Raw genomic sequence first — 19,070 nt, 5'->3', positions numbered from 1 at the left:
CTTTAACGAAACCGTAAATGCCTCCTGTACCATTCCAAAACAAAATCGCGTAAGGCACACCCAAGCCTGTCTTTACACATGGTATGCAAAAAATTATCTTTAACGTTACCGAGAAGCGTGAACCAATTTACCATCTGCCGCACAACGAACAAGTGCTAAAGCCCTAGCCGCCCACCCTCCCCCACATTTATGTGCCTGAATAAATTAGTCCGACTGGACCGCTCTCAAGTGGAGGCCCAAATAAACACTGCAAAAACGCGATAGAGCGTCTGCACGTTTTAGTACGTAGCACTACTAGCCGCAATCATGGATTTCGACAACGTCTGTCCGAAGCTGCTGACTCTCTCTCTTCGTGAACTTCAGGTGAAGAAAGAGAAGAAGGTGGCGACGCGCGCGTCACGTGGCTCAGCATTGAGGAGGCAGTGCGGCCGCATATCTGCACCGGAAACCGCTCTGTCTCTATCTGTCCATCCGTCTGTCCATGAACTTGAAGATCAGGAAGGGAAAATGGCGACGCCCGCATCACGCGACCTAACACTGAGGAGATGGAGCGGCGGCATAGAGAGGGGCGAGTCAGTTGCTGACGTGACGGCCGTCACTGGGCAAGCAGCGTTTCACAAGCGTGTGCTACTTTGGAGTTAGCAGTCCTGTATCACTCGCGCGTTCTCAACTTCAGCATCTCTCGAAGCGGACGCTGATTTCAGTGCCAGGACAAGCTTGAACTCGGAAGAACTTTGCCGGCTCTTGGAGTTTTGCTTGAACAGCACGGCCTTTTTCTTCAAAGAGGAATTTTACAAACAAGCGGCACGGCTATGGGTGCCGCAATCTCCGTCACTGCTTCCAAATTAACGATGGAGGCCATTGAAGAGAAAGCTCTCCAATCTTTGCAAGAGAAGCCAGACGTTTTCATTCGGTACGTCGACGACTGCTTTTGCATCATAAAAAAATCAGAAGTCGAAAACTTCCTTACACACCTAAACACGGTTGAGCCCTCTATCCAGTTCACTTTGGAACGGCAAAAGGAGAATCAGTTACCATTCCTTGACGTACTAAATTCAAGAAAAGGGGAAGACCTAAACTTCAGTGTGTACAGGAAGCCCACTCATGCCGGCCACTACTTAAATTTCAATTCAAACCACCCCGCTGCGCACAAGGCCTCTGTCATCTCCTCTCTTCTGAGGAGAACTGAGTATATTTGCTCCTCCGAGGTGGAGAGAAAAGCGTGAAAGGCAGACGTTTTTGCCGATCTGAAGAAGAATGGCTACACACGCGCCTTTATACAACGTGCATCCCGCCATCGAGCTAGCAGGACAGGAGGGTCTGTCAGCACGGAAATGACGAAGCGCCCTCGCATTGTGCTGCCATAGGTGGCGGGCACCAGTCAGGTGCTTGCATGCATCCTACGCAAACACGCGTCTGTGTGTCGCAGAAACCTGCCTCAACAGTCGGCCGTTTTCTACCACTACCATAAGACCATATCCCGAGGGAACATTAACCAGGCGTTATTTGTAAAATCCCGTGCTCCGAGTTCCCGGCCTCGTATAACGGCGAAACGAAAAATCTCCGTCGGCGGATTTTACAGCACAAAAAATGATGTCCAGAAATTTAAATCGGAAAGCGACCCTCTCGCCGAGCACTGCGAACGCGCCGACCACAAAATAGCATTTGAGGAGGTGAACATAGTGGATGTGAAGACCAACTCTTTCAAAAGACGCCATGTCGAGTCATGGTTCATCCGGCTGACAGCTGCAGCAATGAACAGGAAACCGGGGACACTACCCTCCGCGTACACGACTGTATTTCGCCACGTGTGGAGAAATGGGAAGCGTAGGCCACTGCCAGCTACTGCGGGTCTTGAACTTTAGTCGCCCCTGAGAAAGGGATCTAGTTGGTCCCGAAACGTCGGGTTCTAGTAAATAATTTGGTTGGTGATAAGTGTTTCTCTTCTGTTTCAAGTACACAACCAGGCGGCGTTCCGCCGAAGATGTTCTCGTTCAAGGCTCAATACACAAGCACAAAACGAAGAACAACGTTGAGTGCCAAATACGCCGGAAATTTTTCATGTTTAATTACAAAACAAAAATTAATCTAGTTTTCCAGTATCTGACAGCAACATTCATAGAATAAGTATATTCAGACAGGTAATAAATAATTTGATATGTCCGTAGCGTAAAAATGAACGTAGTAGTACGCCCTTGTGTGGGCTTATAAAACCTAACTCTGGGGTATACAGCTTCCACGTCAAAATTTTCATCTTTTTTTGCGAATATATGCAGCGTTAAATATATCGCCGTCGGTTATCAAGCACCAACAGTGTGGGAGCCTTCGAAATTGCTTTTGCGCATAGATATTACACACTTCTTCGAACTTTGTTACATTAGAATTTTTTTCTGAGAACTGCACGGGCGACGGTGTACTACGCACCTAATAGCCGCATCACGTTCACAGCACGGCGCTCAGGCATTTTGAAGTAGAGCAGGACGACGTCGACGTAGAAGGTGGCTGCATTAGAGTTTACCACAGAAGAGACGGTGCTGCAATATTAGATGAAGAGAAAATGGCACATATATCAATAAGCATCCTTAGCATGTCAACTGAAGCAAAATATTTTACGTCTGATTAAGTTTAAATATGTTTTACGCCTGAATAAAAAGCCATGCATCATGTCGTTTTTTTTAAGGATAATAAATTCGTATTGTTCGTCCGGTATGCCTTAGTACCTGGTATGCGCTTTCTCAGGAGGGATTTCTTTTCATGTGTTGTGATTCAAACACTCCAGAACAATTAGGGAAATCAGCCTAATATGTATAATTTTCCTAATATGTAATAATTAAAGAGGAACATAAATGAAAAATGGCATTGTGATCTGATGGTTCTTTCGCAGATATAATTGTACTCAGCCTTTTTTTTTCTTTACCGGTATAGATCAGCAATGTGTGGAGTAGAGAATACTAATGATGTGTACCTTATACCGAGTGAAGAAGACAGTACTAAGGCTAAGCTCTTCATCATTTCTCAATCCCTTTAGCATAAGCGTTATGTACTACAATAAAACAGCTGCGTATACTACCTCTAACCTTGTGGTAGCACCAAGAAGACCTGCCAGAAACAATCCACGCAAAGCTGGAACCCCTGACAGACTTTCCCTGATGTAATAAGGAACCATCTGTAATGAGTATTCAGAAATAGTTGGAACTTTTTTCACTTGTCCCGGCAACAAAAAGTATAGCATATAGACCTTACTCTCTTATGTAATTGTCCTTAAAATTAATTTAAAGTGGTAACGCTAAATGTTGTGGAGCACCTATCCCCTTATATGCCATGAAATTACAATGCGTCTTCCCTATGTCCGCGCACATTGTTGCACAGCAGGTCTGCAAGCCCTCATCGGCAAGCCGTTTCCGGTGCACCCGGCACGCACGGAGGAGAAAGAGGTCTTCTAGAACACCCTTGAAATCAGCTCACCCGCTACGAGGCCTACCGGGCGATCTTGGCCACTCCTCCGTGTATTTTCAGGGGCAGCATGGTCGAATAGAGAAGTGCGACCTGAAGGGAGTGGCGTGCGTACACAGTACCGCCGCTGTTTTGCCGTTGCCGATATTGTTGCTTAAAAGCACGTTCCGTAATTGCGGTTTATGCTTCAGCTTTATCCGCCGAAGCAGCCAGGTCACCGTTCTAGAAGTCATGGAAGCCTATTTGTTCAGTATAATGAATAAATATATCTTGCGGCAAGCTTTCTGCATCACTTGAAAATTGTGTATTTTCACATGCATGCGCACCAGTTGAAACGACAAGGAGGCGCCGCCACTTCACAAAGCTGTCTTTCTGCCTCTTGTTTTTGAAAGTAAGCTACAAAACTCCGGGTCTAAAAACTCAGAAATGCATTGCCGACCATCCTGTGACCATGGAGCCCGGTGAAAGTCAAATCACGATCTCAGTGCAGTCGCCTGTGTTTTAGGTAAAAGTCACTTCATGGGTTGTTAATAATTAAGAATGTAAAATATAATCAGTGAAACATGTTATCCATCTTTGGATAGCTACTCGTCAGAGTATGGTCTGAGATTTAGTAATTCACTATAATCAATTTTCAAATAAATCTGCAATGAAAATATAGAGCGCAGCATATCACTGGATAGCTACATACAGGAGGAAGTATAATCTCAGAACTTACTTAATTACTTGGTGTCATTAATTAGTCCACCTATTTGACATATACAGATATCGCACTTACTGCAGTGTGTCGATGAATAGCTATTGACGAGCAAAATATAGATGCACTACTATTTCGTCATTGCCAAATGATGTAAAACAAAGCTTAAATTATACCGGTTTCCATTAGGCGAACAGGAAGCAGCAAGAGCAATGAGCAGCCAGAGCAGCGCACGAGAGCACTGGGGACGGACGTTCTCATTTCCCCAACGGAACAATCACACTGCGCGGAGAGCAGCGTAGCCAAGGGGAGCGCGTGACGTCAGGCGTCATGTGATAAAACTTTTCCCGCGATCGCGTTGCCCGTATGCAACAGTGCTCCGGGCGAATAACCAGAAGTGACGTCAAAATGGTCACGTGACTTCTTCCATTCTTCCTGTACTCCGCCGCTGGCGACGGAGCACCGAGGACTGCTCTCGGCTGCTCTCGGGACCCCAAAAGCGCTCCTCCTCTGCCAATAGAACACAACGCTACTGCTCCTGTTCCACCACTGGTACGCGCTGAAACTCTCGAGAGCACTTTTCGTGCAGCTAAAAGTGCTCCTGTTCACCCATTGGAAACCGGTATTAGATAAACTATGTTTGGCATGGTGGAATGTACGCCATAAAGTTTTCTCTCTTTCACAATTCCCGAGCCACATTTTTAACCTTACGCGAACCGCCTTCATAAAGTTTCAAAACGGAATCGCCCAATCGAACGCACCACAGTATTCGTAGCGGCATTGCCACCGCAGGCACAAATGGTTATTGGTACCTGTCATATAAATCAATTCGTTTATATACTTAATCAATTTATTTTATTGTGATAATAACTTTAATAATTTCGTAAACTTCATCAATAAAATCTATGCATGTTGGTTAATGGCACGCTCTGTATGTGACATAAGCGGAGGAGCAATCATGATGTGCATCGAGTTGCACTAAGTTACCATACTAATTCCTTATCCTGACCACGATGCCTGACTTTTCAGGAGCCGCATATCATCAAAATACAAAGATACGTTATGGGAAAATGAAGTTTTCAATGTTTCCTTTCTGTTTCTAAGCCCCACAGCCTGGTATTTGTTTATCTCGGTGGGGATCCTTCGAGTGATGCAAGAAAATGATACTTCTAAAATTCAGTAGACCGCCCCCTCAGCAGAAACCAGCCTACGTCTAGTAAGCTAACATCATGTCATTGCTGCACGTTGCGTGCGGCGATTTTCTTCAACCGTTTCCATAGAAACAAACAGCAGCGATAAACTCTTTGTGCTTGAAACCAACCAAGATACTAAATCAGAGCGCAAGGTAGTGGCCACAACATTCTCTAAGAGGATATATAAATTAGTGCACAGTGAGTTAAATTACGAAGCTCATAGCAATAGTAACTCATGTGATTAGAAGTTGAAAGTGCGTATTTATATTGTTACGTTCTTAGTACGCACAAGGGGGTTTATTTACAGGTGGACGCAGGACCGCGACTACGAACGCCCTTCTGACCCTCGTTCTTCTTCTTCCTCTACCGATCATCCGACGGTTCATCTTCTTGTTCCGCCGATGTGCTATGGTGTGTGACAATATATTTTATCCTGCGATCACAATGTTTCCACTACAACCCTCGTCTAATCACCTAACTAGTCTGCCCCGTTTAACGTCCCTCAATAATTTGAAGTAGCGAAAATTTTTGAACTCGGCCGCCGCACCTTCCTGGTCCTGAGAAATCTTCAAATAGAATGTAAAACATATGCTAACAAATTATTGGTAGTGTTGAGAGTGACTGCATTCAGGTGTCAAAGGCTATGTGAGCTGTTAACAGCACGCAGGTTTTTATTATTGAGCAAGCTCTCGCTATTCGAACTTTCATTGCTTGCCGACATGGCGATTAATGTGGCTCATTGTAGAGTCAGGCATGCTGCTTGACTTTCGAGCATTTCTGTTGAGCAGCAGAGCGTCGACGAAGAGCGAACTCTAAAAAACGTGAATGTGCGAGCCAAAACATCCGGTTGGCGAACGCGCGACAGCTGTCGGGAGACGATAATTAAAAAGAGAACAACCAGTGGAGATGATAGTGTCGTAACTTTCAGTTATCCACACGCTTTATCCCCACTAAAGCATTTGCACCAATTTTAACGCCTTTAGCTGTGAAGCGCCATCTTGTCTCTGACCAAGCAGGCAGAAGGTGTATTGAACGTACAGAGAAAACTATGTAGCGCCACGCACTTTGGCGTCGGTGGAATGCGCCAGCATGTCAGTCGCATGGAGGAAGGACAAGGTAAGGACGTCACCAGTCTCGCCTTAGGCGGCATCATTGTAAAATGGCCGGCATCAAGGGAAGACCGCGTTATTGAAAAAAAAAAAAAACTGAATTATTGTGCGCTTTCGCTTCGAGACTGACCGTGGCTAACACTTGTAACTTGCTGTGACAGTCGCGTGAAGGCGTGAGTGTCATGCAGGAACTTAAGCTTTAAGATGAAGAGCGGCGCGCAGCCTATCAGGTATGTCGCAACAACTGCCAAGTAGTGCGTGGCAGGAACTATGATGACAGCGATTAGCATTATTAGATATTTTAGCGATAATAGGCCCATCGTGGTACCGCTTTAAACCTGATTTTCTTGTAACATCATCCGCAAAACAGGAATACAACAACAAGCACTGAAAAAGTTGATTGTCACACACCATAAACGATCAGTCACCCTCTTCTTAGAGGCCATAGCACAGATGTGATGTCCACAAACTTATTGTGCACCGAGGAAGTGACAGATAGAGACACACCATACGTTTACGCTTTAGTATAATGTTGTGCACTGTTTAATATTACGCGGCTATCTGTGTAAGTAACAGGCAAAAGAAAACTCTATTATCTGAAATGTCCTTAGATTCATTCAAAAGTGACACTTCCTTTACCAAAAAGGACCAAAAGTGACACCTTGGATTAAATCAAAGCTGTTGCCCGTATGTGATAACTGCGACATACGCTAAATAATTTGCCAGAGATGCGATCATTGCAGTTAACCTTTCGCTGAACAGAAGGCATCGAATTCGTTGCAAACCAGTATTGTTTCCTTCCTGGCAGGTTTTATAAGACCCAGTACTTGCCTAGTTTTTCAGACACCCATGCTTGAGAATTATAATGCGAGGACAGATGTGTCATCCTAACGCTTTTGCTTCGCAGGATTTTTAGCGAAAATAAACACTTCACTTTATGCTCGAGTCCACGTGTTTGCGTTCGCACCTCAGTTACCCGCCAGCACCACTTTGTTGAGGTGAAAGTCAGCGCTTGCCTAAATGCAGTCGCACCATCTGTCGAACCCTCACCTGATCGTAGCTGCCAATGATTCCGCTCAGCACAGGATCGCAGTCTCTGTACCAGTAGATGATGGTTAAGCCAGCAGAGGCCACCAAGAAGAAAAAGACCACTACGAACGCGGCACCAATTACCGCTATTCTGCACGGAAGAACAAAAGGACAGGCTTCTACAACATTGGGGACATCTATGCAAGGGAGCAATAAATTGTCAGGCTTTAAAAAAATGTCCACACCGGACGGTGTAGAGACAGCAACACGCTTGACATTAGACATGGCGGCATTGAACGAAGGAAGCGTTTTTACGGGTAGGAGGGGACATCGCATTAATTGAATCTGTTTTATTTATATTACATTTACAGAACACGATTCTATTTAGGCGAGTTTCAATGTGATCTTAGTATACAGCGGCAACCTATCCTCTACCAACATACCTCCCAAACAGACGCGTTTCTTGTATCTATTCCTAATATTACTAAAACAAATTGCCGCGATGAGACGACTCGCCGCCACCTTCAATCTGCATCTGCATACATGATATATCGGGGACACCTCAGTGAAGGATTTTGTGATAGCAAGTGAAGAACGCAGTCTAGGCGACAGCAGCGGCGGCAAGCAATTCAGCAAAACAGAGCTGTCAGCGCAAAGCGAGCAGGGATGCATACAACGCCGTTGTAACGTTATTATGTGCGTATAATTGTCACGCGTAGTTATTTTACCACTGTTCAGGAGATTGCGGGAAAACTGCCACACCGTCCTCATTGCCTTTCGCACACCCGTCCCGAGGAGGCTGCCGAGGCAGTCAGTCCCCTTTACCCTTACAGAAATGGGAAAACGTCCTCTCCCCAGCTCGATAGGAGCGCGTTTCTCCTGACAATGATCTGTCTTGGGGGAGAACCGTGTGTGAGCCCAGATCATACGAATACCGACTGTTGCGGACACTGAGCACGAAAGCACACGTGATTACCTACATGTACTTCCCCCATTGGTGCGCGTTCTCTCTTTTGCATTTATAATACTTTTTTCAGTCGGTATACGGGTCGAATGCTCCCCAACTACGCTGGCTGCATGTCTTGTTGTTCTGCATACTCGATCGAGGTCAGTAAATGTTCCTGCGAGTAGACACGTTCCTCTCATCTGGCTCCATATTCCCCGTGGTGTAGAATTACCGCAACGCGAGTTGGTGTTCACAGATTAGAGTGTTAGGGCTGGTACACTAGTGCTAGAAGGAAACAACTGCCTCTAGCCCTCCTAGCGTAGCGTTATTAAAAGAATAAATTCCATAAATATCGTCAGCTTACGCTTTGGCAGCTTGAACTGTCCTCGCCGCCATGTACCGCTGCACCACCATTTGGTCGAATCCCATGCGCACAAATATGTATGGCAGCCCACCGATGAGGCAGCTCCAGACGTTTTCATCACTCGTTATGTCCCAATTTGTTCTGCCGGTCGAAGAAAACACGCATAAATGGCGATTATTTCGGCAGAGGTCGGTCTTGCTTATTTTCTCTTTGCCAATTGGTTTTATATAACAGGGATGTTGTGCGCTTAAAGGCCTGACTGGAGAAGACAACAACCCTGTGGAACGACCACAAGTCAAAAATACAAATTGAGCCTGACGCTTACCGATATCAGTCTGCTATTAATTCTGAGTCAGCACGTTGAGGCATCTCTACCGTACTAAACGCAAGTAAACGTTCCTCAACTTTGGCACTTAGTGGCAGAATATCCTTCAACTTTTTTGAAGCACATTCTCTGAATTTTTTCGGTGGAACCTGTTTGGACGGAAACAAAAAGGAACGTTTCTGGGTTTGTATGCATAAAAATGTGTCGTCTGTATGTTTATTTTTCTTTTCAATTTTCTAAAGAGCTTTTAAACTTGTTCTTTCCTCCATCAGTGTTCCCTAGTCGGGCTTTTAAAGGCATCTTGTCCCATTAAGGATGGAGTGTGCCCGCAATATCGTTCTGAAGTAACAGAACATGCAAGTCGATGCCGTTATGGTCACGGCGCATCCAGGACTGCCTAATATGCAGGCCCTCAGCGTCTGAGCAGATTTTTGTATTCGTACAGAAAGTTTCCGCTTGCCCCGCATTTGAGTGACCTATCCTTGTATGCATTCAGGTAACAACCAAGGAGGATATATATCTTCCTTGGTAACAACGAACACTTAAAAAATGCGTACTAGCTGCGCCATTCGGGCTGAATAAAATAAGCATAGCACCGAGACGATCTATCTCCTACGCTGCGTAGTGAATATTAAAAAAAATTATTTGGCGATTTCAACTGAAACACTTCGGGCTCCAGACAGAGTTTTAGTGCAAGCGATTTTATTTTTTAAGAGACAAAAGCCGCCATCTGTGGCATTATGCTTACATGTCGACTATTCTTCAATTAAGACCTTCCGCACTAATGAAACATTGCTTTTCTTATAGTATGTATTGCCTCCTATGGTACACAGACTTGACTGCATCGTCACGTTGACTGGTATATATACATCCTTCAATCGAATCTGTAGACAGTATCCGGCACTTCACAATTTTATTTATTTGGAGCAGGTACTATAATTACCTTCAAACTTTACTCGTCCGAATGCATGCAAACATAAGGGAGTCATTCAAAAGTGACTAATGCTTACCTGAACATATATTCGGTAGCGTTGATGTCTGTCAGTGGTCGCAGCGGTGGAGTCATGCTTCTGGCGTCATAGATCACTTTAGCTATAATCGTTAACGGTGACAGAAACATCACCAGTGCTTGAACGCAGTCCGCCCAAACCACACCGCGGAGTCCACCCTTTAGTAAAAAAGAATGTGAAAACAAAACTAAATTCTAACTGCAGTATCAGTCTGCAATCGTATTTTATATGTAGTCTTTAATTTTATATCATTGCGGATACATTTATTTCGGCGGCACTAGTCGGCATTGTCTGCGGATGCAACCGTTGTTTTCTATTTCTTGCGGGGAGCAGCCGGACCATTACCTCATTAATGACATTCTCAAGTGCCTCAGTCGGCAATTAAAGCTTATAGAATACAGCCGTCGTTGTCATTTTCTACTACAATGTATTTCGCTGCAACGCTGCGAGGGAGTTTATTTCTAAAGAAACAACTGAAGAAATCTGTGCCATCCTGCTTAGATATCGACTACTCATCGCTTAACACCCTATTTTAAGTACTAATGAAACACTGCTTTTTTTATAGTATGCTATGACTCGTCTATGAAGAAGAATTCAGTGGTTTGACGCCCTGACGGTGGTACCGCGGACTTGACTGTATGTCGACGCTTCGAAAACGAAATACACTTCTTATTTTTCACTGCTCATTATTACCGTGTAGTTTCACGGACCACTTCATTTCTAGTTACCGCTGACGGGGCACCTACTCCAGCAACTACGTCAAGTATTGCGAACAGTTTTAAACTTCGTATTCTGTACACCGCGTTGTTTTGTTTACTTTCCTGAGAGAATATTTCTAGCACACAAGCACGTATTAGAGCTATTTTCTTAAGTTTCATGATTAATATCTGCACAAATCTTCGCTCCGAACTTAAGTTGGACCTATATTTTTTATACCGCTCACTTGTCCGGGAAAACGTTTTCAGAAGCATTTCTTTAAGCGAGAATAGAGATGTGTTTTGATATTACCAGTGACGTGTAGACAGTTCCTGCTAAACCAATGGCTATACTTGTGTAGACGACCGGCACAGAAAACACTGGAAAAAGAGAGATTGGTTGGGAAAAATACCAAGCAAACAAGAATATTTTGATTCGAGTACTGCATGCCTGTAAATAATGCGTATCTAGATTATGGGCATGAGCAATCTCACAGTAATTCCCGCCTTATGCCCAACGTAGAATCGTTTGTGTTCCGACCTGCGTTTCGTTGCGAACTTAATGTCATCTCTAATTTTTCGTTTATATTTATTCGGTCCTGTCTGCATAACACGTCCCACCAAATAGCGTGTACCACAATAAAACGCCGCATTGCCTGAGCGAGCGGCCCTAGAAAACGCAGGAAATCTTAATGCCGTTACAACAGTCTAGCAGCGAACATTCCGCAGTTGTGGTACGTCGTCGTCAGTCCGTTTCACATGCTGCGATTCCCGCCGCTTGTCGCAATGATTTTCATCGGTATGCAAATGGGGTGCCCGTCGATCAAGCCGCAGACGGCAGGCGATCAGCTTCCATCGCAGCGTGGCTGCGACTGCATGACGTGACGTCCCTCTATTGTTCCTGTATATGCTGCGGGAGCATATATAGTAACGCTACGTCCCTCCATCGCTCGGCGCCGCGCATGGGAAAAAAAACAACTAGGAGGGAGCGTGCGCTGCCTCAGCCAACCTCTCTAGGTCCAAAGTTTGGTCTGTCGTCTGCGTTCAGCACGCACCTCAAGTTTCCAGCGCAGGCTCTCGCCGGCGTGCTCTCTCTCTCTCTCTCTCTCCTATCGCTGCTCTCGCCTAGGGACGCGTCTGCCTCATGCCCAGCGCTGCATACCAGGAGCGAGGGCGCGAAAAAACTAATGCCCTCGCATCCGAGGCCTGTGATCGAATTCGCATGGCGGTTCGCTGCGTGTGAAACAGCTGTGCTAAAGTTGTACAGCGGCATCACCGATTCCACCGAATAATTTTGCCGATCCACTCGCAGCTTTTGAAACGGCCATTAAGCGACCACCTTATTCCGACTGAAACTCAACTGTGTTCATACTTTATGGAGCTGCACATAACGCAAACATACCAATGAAGTACTCGCGAGACGCACGTGAGTCGCCTAGGGTTCCAGTACTGGCGAAAGTTGGAGTGCTTAATGGTCGCTTGCATTATAATTGAGTCACCGAATAGTGCGACTAGAACGATGTCAAGAAATGTTTCAACCTTCAGAATTATTAGCGTATCAGCCACACTCTTCTGTGTAGGTTACAATGCAACCACTGTGGGCTTCCTTCTTCGCAGAATCTCACCCAACTAAACACGCTTCCTTTCAGATTTTTAGCTGTCGCATAAACACCCTAGCTTATATCGGACTACGTGTACATATGGCTCGAGACAGTAATAAGACCCCCGCGGCTGAAGCGCGAAAAATAGGCTTGGATTATTGTCGCAACATTTGACTAAACAATACAACGCACTTGTCAACCAGGAGCAACAAAAACGTTTGCTACTACTGTCTGCTAGTTCCAATAAAGAGGAGTCACATTATGTCTCATCGACGCAGGACCGACATTGGCGCAGTTCACTCCAGTTGTGAAGCTTCTGATAAAAATGCAAGGAGCTTAAAAGTTTATGCCACAGATCTATGTCACTGCATGCTCTGTTGTATTTGTAAAAGCAAGCAGGAATGCTTCAGGCGATCATTACAAGTAAACGCTTCGCTTTGCTGATGTCATTACGCGCCCTATTTTATTCATCGAATCAAGCAGAAATGCATGTGCGATCAAAATTTTATTTAGACACTTCGTTTCACTGCTCTCATTACAAGCCATGTTTCATACGTCGCAGAAACAACAAATCCATTGTGCGATTAAAAGTAGCATGCACACGCTTGGTGTTACTGATGCTATTACATGTGGTCTTCTTGAGAGCGAAAGGGTTGGCATGGAGTGGCCAATGTTTGCTTAAACTCTTGTGAGTCTCAGCTACTCATATAGGCCTTTTCTAGAATCGCATTTGTAGTTGAACCGTTAAATTATTAGCAACTTATTTCTGAATATTGATGGCAATAACCTTAAACTCCGATCAGACGTACAGGGCTCGCATGTCAGGAAAGCAAGCATGAACAGGTCATTAGCCTTCCTGGTATAAGAAAACGTTTTGGCAAAATGGTTTGGCCAAACTTGCGAAACTTGCGCCATGCTAGGTTTATAGCGTTCTAAAGTTTCACCATTCGCAATGAAATTGCGGAAATCTACTATCAGTGTCAAGCCTTCTTTGGATTGTCATTGCTTATATTATAAATGATGTGTTTACTTATATGTTTGCACCTTCTCGCTGTTTCTGACCAGCCTTGTCCCTTTTAGACCTTTTTTGAGAAATCAGCGATGACACATGTCCCTTAAGCTTCGACGCATACAGTAATGAGAGATAAGAAAATTTCTATATTTTTCGGCCTTGTTTGCAGATTAAATCTTTCACAGGTACTTCACGAAAAAACAAAGAGAAAGTTTTATGCAAAAAAAAGGAATTATCAAGAAATTAGGGCATAATTTTCCAAAGCAAATTTCATCAATATTTTCTGTCTGCGTTGCTGCTACTATGCGTATTTATATAAAATGGAGCGCCAAATTCACAAATACCTTTTCACCATTACATGACGCTGTCAAGATCTCGAAAGCAAGCCTTTTTCGTTGATAACTGCTTGACAACGCTAAACCACAGTGCAACAAGCTTTCACTGAATGCCTCCCCTGTGCTTTCCAACTCTTACCGGCGAAGTTTATAATTACATTTCACTGAGCAATTTTTTTCTCGGATGACAAGAGAAACTACGTACAATTTTTTAATTCCCAAAATCTCAGCAGGTGCGTTCCGCTAACTCGTAGCATCACACTCATATTCAACAAATTTCAAACAAGCGTAGAGGGGTGCTTGAGGTTGTTAAGTTTGAACTCATATACGGAATGCAGATACTGCGCTGCCTGTCGAACCATGACGCTTTCAAGAATGGCCTTAGACGCGGTTTATACCATCATTTGCAGTAGCACACGCACTCTTCGAAATGATAACTGCGCCCCTGGTATAATGATTCTTCTATGGCTCAGTGCAGAAAGTTGGCAACGAACGTTCGATAAAGTTCGTCTGTGCTAAAGTGTGTAACAAATTATTTCATTTTCACACGACTCGAACTTCCGTTTCTCAAAAATAGTTCCAAGTTTTTATTCGCAATCTATTCACACCAGATGTTGTCTTTTTCCAGAGTGAACGGCTCAAGGTGTTCCCTTCTGAGCACTAAAACGAGGCTGTTGAAAGCAATACTGAAATATGTTAGTAAGCTAGAGCTCAGAAACGAGGAAATTTCAAACTCTGGAGAAGCAAAAAGTGCCCCATTATGGGGTTCAGAATAGTGCCTCCTTTAGATAGAGCTTTCAGCGTGAGTAGGCTGCTTGGCCGCCTGGCCCTCTCCTGTTATCTTGTTCAGGATTTTACCATGGTGCCCCTTGCGTCCACGACGTCAAACTATTGTTTAACATGAAACTTTCGCAGGAATGTTTGCACTTCAGAAATAAGGCACTATTTAAGTCATAACCTACTGCCTAATACTTAAAATTAAAATAAATAAAAATTATTACTTAAAATATAAATGCAAAAAATGAAACGTATGAGGGTGAGCGTGAGAATAGCACCACCACACCGCCCCTCAGTGAAACAGACGGACAATCTTAAGACTGTGGCAACGGGCACGACGCTGCAGGCATTGTGCTACAGGAGGCACTGTTTAGAAGAAAAACATTTAGGCCGTATTTTTTTTAAATACATATACCTTTATGTACATTTACCTACATCATCCTTAAAGCCAGATTTTTATAGGTGCGCGGGATGTTCTCCACAACTGCAGTTGCAATGCTCTAGTTTATTTGAGCAAGCCGCACAAGACTTTTCACAGTCCATGGGGTGCTTTAGTATCTGGCATGAAGAAAGATCCTTCTTAAATTTGGGCCACAGAGAGCAGTGTTTTCTCCTCCAGCACAAGGAACAACGTTTTTGAGTGAAACTTTCTTGGTCTATTAGGTCTGCCCCGGTGAAGGTCTAAAAACCAAGCTTCCTGTTATCTTCTATGCCTCCAAACCTAGACGAGCTGAAGAATTTTGTTAACTGAAGAGCACTAGAAATCGAAGGTGTTTTACCACAGGGTTAGGACCACGGTTAATCAGGCTTGTCACACCTTTGCAGGTTTTTCATGTGTTCCGATGAAAATGAACACCGATCCATGTACCTGCCAACTATGTTGCATAAATTGGAGAGTGAGGTAATAATAATTAGAGCCGACCGAAAATAAACGCATGTGGCAAGCGCCCAGAAGAATAAAAAATGATATTCATATTTAAACGAGAAAACTACGCCGCGAGCAACTCCTGGCTGCAGAAAAACGCATTATTGGACGAAAGCAATTCTGTAAAGGCAGCCAATTGGTACAATATATATATAGAATATTTAGATTATACACGCAATTTCTGAAACTGTTTCTCTTTCACTACTGTAATTGCAATGTTCAGGGTGCCCACTAAAATATTATAGAACTTTGTTCTGTGCTGAATGTATTGTCTTAGTCACATGAACACTTACGGCAATCCTTCATTTATGCATTCAGAAGTTATAGAAAATTTATCTCAGCATTACCGTAACAAGGCGCGGTACAACTGTAGCGTCCTATGTCACGTTAGGACGAAGTCATCGCGATCAGGCTAAATAAAAATAGCAAAACACGATGCACTTACTCGTTGAGATCCCTATAGCCGCGCTGTATATTCCCACGGCGCCAAGTGTTTGCTGCACGAGAAACAGTGCTTAAATTCGTGCACGCGTAAACTTGATTACACTTGCTGTGCCTCCCGCAGAAAGTTGTCGAATAAATAGCTCCCTGGTACGACATCTCCAGTTGACACGTAACAGCGTTGCAATTTAATTCGTAAAACATCACACAACTTTATAAAAGCAACGTGCCAATAATGGCAGAACGGCTTCGCTCATGCATATCTCTTTTCGAGTAGTACTATGAGCCGTCGTATTGCAGATAATCGGAGATAGAGGAGCTCCATATTAAGCTGTGTTTGTTTCTTGTTTCTTCGTCAACTGGACATCGTGTCCGGTGAAGATTGTGCGCTGCAAGCTGAGTATCAAATAATGGGAACAAAGCTTTCCCGAGTAGGTGAAGGGGAAGAGCGCATCAAGAAACTTTAAGGCATCTGATGGCTGCTTACACCGACCCTGCAGTGCACGGTGCTCGCCTGATCACCAAAGGAGGACCTTAGCACCACGAAAAAACGTTTCAGTGCTAACGTATTTAAATGCATATAACCGCCGTTACTTTCGAGCTGGAAGGTAGCGGCATTAGCGTTTGCGATTGTCCTTAACGAAAACAATTTTACAAAAACTTGCAGACTTTATCTCTTCTATGAAATAACAAGGCACACTCATATTAGTCATATTACTTCAACGTCAAACGAAATATTAGGTCTGCTTAAGTATCAAATCCATCTTGATCCACCTTGGGTAAATTTGTTTGCGTGAAAATAACTTGCAAGACAGAAGTCAGAATATGCATCTGCCTTCTGGAGCCCACGTCAAGCGTGTGTAATCAATGAATTTGACTCCGTTCACAATTGTGCCGCCCACTTAATTCCTAGCTCTTACTCGTACAACGCCAGCCAAATTCCGATTGGCACTCCTATTTTTATTTTGTCGCCACATTGCTAGCATCGCTCTGTTTTTCCTTATTTTCCTCCGAATCAAGTAACTGGTAGTCGCAGGGCGCATACATCGGCACATCAGCCACCCGCTCAAAAGTGCTAACCAACCATCTCCCACTACTCCTTTTTCTACTTCGCTCTTTTTTCTGGCAGCTATAGACCGGTATGACCTATGCCCTAGGACAATGAAATCATCGCTTAATCATCCGATTTTAAAGATCGTGTAACCGACAACAAATAATGTTAAACAAACATGGCTGATCTGCATATTTCAAGTGAACTGCCATCCCTTATCACCACTAATTGAAATAGGCACCACTAAGAAATTAAACAGAACTGAAATATTCCGTGCATTGAGCGTACTATGCAGCTAAAGACAGTTCAGAAATAATAATCTGTCGCTATATAACTAGAACGTAAATCCTGTGAAGGTGAGCCTTTTAATCTCGGTAATGAGAGTACATACGCTCGAAAGCACTCGCACAAACAACATATTAAGGCATCCGACAGGTAATTTAAAGAAAGAAAATTTGATAGCAACATTACAAGCTTACGCTGAGCACGAAGTATACAATGCACGCCGTGATGCCAACCTTGTTGTCGAAGCGCAACCGCAGGTACTTGGCACATGAAAGAAGCAATAAAAAGGAAAATATATGACACTTCGACACACATGAAAATGCCGTTCAGAAGGAAGCAAGTGTGTTTTCCACAGAAGTCAAAACGTTTCTATGGGATGTTTCTGGACCAAAAAAAAAAAAAGGAAGCCTGTCCGCATATGTGAGATACACCGAGAAGCAGCGGTACATCACCACAAAACAGCTGCTCAAATGTTCAGGTATTTTTCTCAGCGCAACCTTCAGCTGTTTTCGCGAGTGATACAGCAACCTTTTATTTATTCCACTATTATACTATGGCGGCAAAATTGGACAGGCACGGTGTGAGTGTACGAAAGGAAGAGGACGTAATTGCGAGCAGCGCTATGTAGCCTTCTTTCTTCTGTCGACCCAGATGCAAAAACTTTTTACCTTTTCTGTCATTTATTAACAACTGGTGCAAGAAAATAAGCGCATGTACCACTTCAATATATACAGCATTCGGTAATATTCCTATCAAGTTTTTGAAGCAAGCATCTTAACATTCCTGTATTTTTACGAATGGATAAAAACAGTTAAAACTATTTTAAACCAAAACAGATGTGGGTCATTTCAAAAGGCATGATTATTGGTGAGTTAGTTGTTATAACTAACCTAGTAAAAAAACAGCAAACTGAAGTGCTAGCTGGTTTTTCATATACATAACCTGGTAAAATACACAAAGTGGTGAAACGGCTTGAATCACGACCTATGATTTGTTGCACTCGCGGAGAAGGCAACGCCAAACGACACACTGAATAAAAATGATCTCCTTGATATCTACAACACAAGCATTTATGGTTCTTGTTTCCCGCATCAGCCATCAAAGCAGCTCACGAGGTTCGCTGAAAATTCAGTGCAAATTCAACGTTCACCAGAAGCCTACTGCACTGATTGCTGCACCCGATCCATCTTGTGGTTGACACAGCGACACCCTCTGCTTCTGGAGCATTCTATAATAGCTTAGATAATTGCTTTTCCTTTCGCACAAAAAACAGGTATGACATTGTCCTTTGAGCTGAAAGAGTTGTGTTGAAAGACTACATGGTAAATTTCATATTTTTTGCCAACAAGTGCAAATTTCATACCTCATGACGTTCGTCATACTTCGATCATATTTCTGAAAATAATCATTTTTCTTGTTCTATCGTAATTCGAGAAACTCGAAATGTTGGCGGAAACATTTCTGAGCGCATTTAATCTGCCTTTGTATACAAATATCTACAATGGAAACATTTACCGTTTGCCTCCCCCCCCCCCCCCCGGCCTCCCGGTGGCCTCTTATAATATGCATGCCTTGTCACATGCCTAGCCCTCGCATGACTGTTGCACACCACTCATGTCAAATGACGCTCCTAATCACGAAAGAAAATCGTACCAATCACTCCCCTTCGTGAGTGTTTTAGGCCCGCTTCGAGTGACACCCCTGACGCAGCAGTTGATATCGTGAACGCAGAGAAAGGAGAGAGGAGAAAATATTGCTTGAGTCCGGCGCAGCGGTTTAAGAGTGTGATATTTCTTCTTCAGTGACTAGATGGCCTTATGGA

The 19,070-nt window shown here is 43.8% G+C and overlaps 1 protein-coding gene across 1 annotated transcript in view; it reads right to left on the bottom strand.

The window, feature by feature from the left end:
- LOC146189042 (sodium-coupled monocarboxylate transporter 2-like) overlaps positions 1–19,070 on the bottom strand; it is a 53,815-nt gene that overhangs the window by 23,282 nt on the left and 11,463 nt on the right. The window contains exons 3-10 of the mRNA XM_084603201.1: positions 17,443–17,508; positions 15,917–15,968; positions 11,135–11,202; positions 10,127–10,284; positions 8,792–8,932; positions 7,503–7,632; positions 3,078–3,166; positions 2,425–2,534 (exon numbers count right to left, since the gene is read on the bottom strand). Of these exons, the coding sequence (XP_084459327.1) occupies positions 2,425–2,534; positions 3,078–3,166; positions 7,503–7,632; positions 8,792–8,932; positions 10,127–10,284; positions 11,135–11,202; positions 15,917–15,968; positions 17,443–17,508 (814 nt within the window). The remainder of the gene's footprint in view (positions 1–2,424; positions 2,535–3,077; positions 3,167–7,502; positions 7,633–8,791; positions 8,933–10,126; positions 10,285–11,134; positions 11,203–15,916; positions 15,969–17,442; positions 17,509–19,070) is intronic.

The sequence above is a fragment of the Amblyomma maculatum genome, chromosome 5 (genome assembly GCF_055883805.1).
Source record: "Amblyomma maculatum isolate TAMU_Amacu chromosome 5, ASM5588380v1, whole genome shotgun sequence".
NCBI lineage: Eukaryota > Metazoa > Arthropoda > Arachnida > Ixodida > Ixodidae > Amblyomma > Amblyomma maculatum.
The sequence above is the reverse complement of the archived record's forward strand: the minus strand, read 5'-3'. Positions and strand labels throughout refer to the sequence as shown.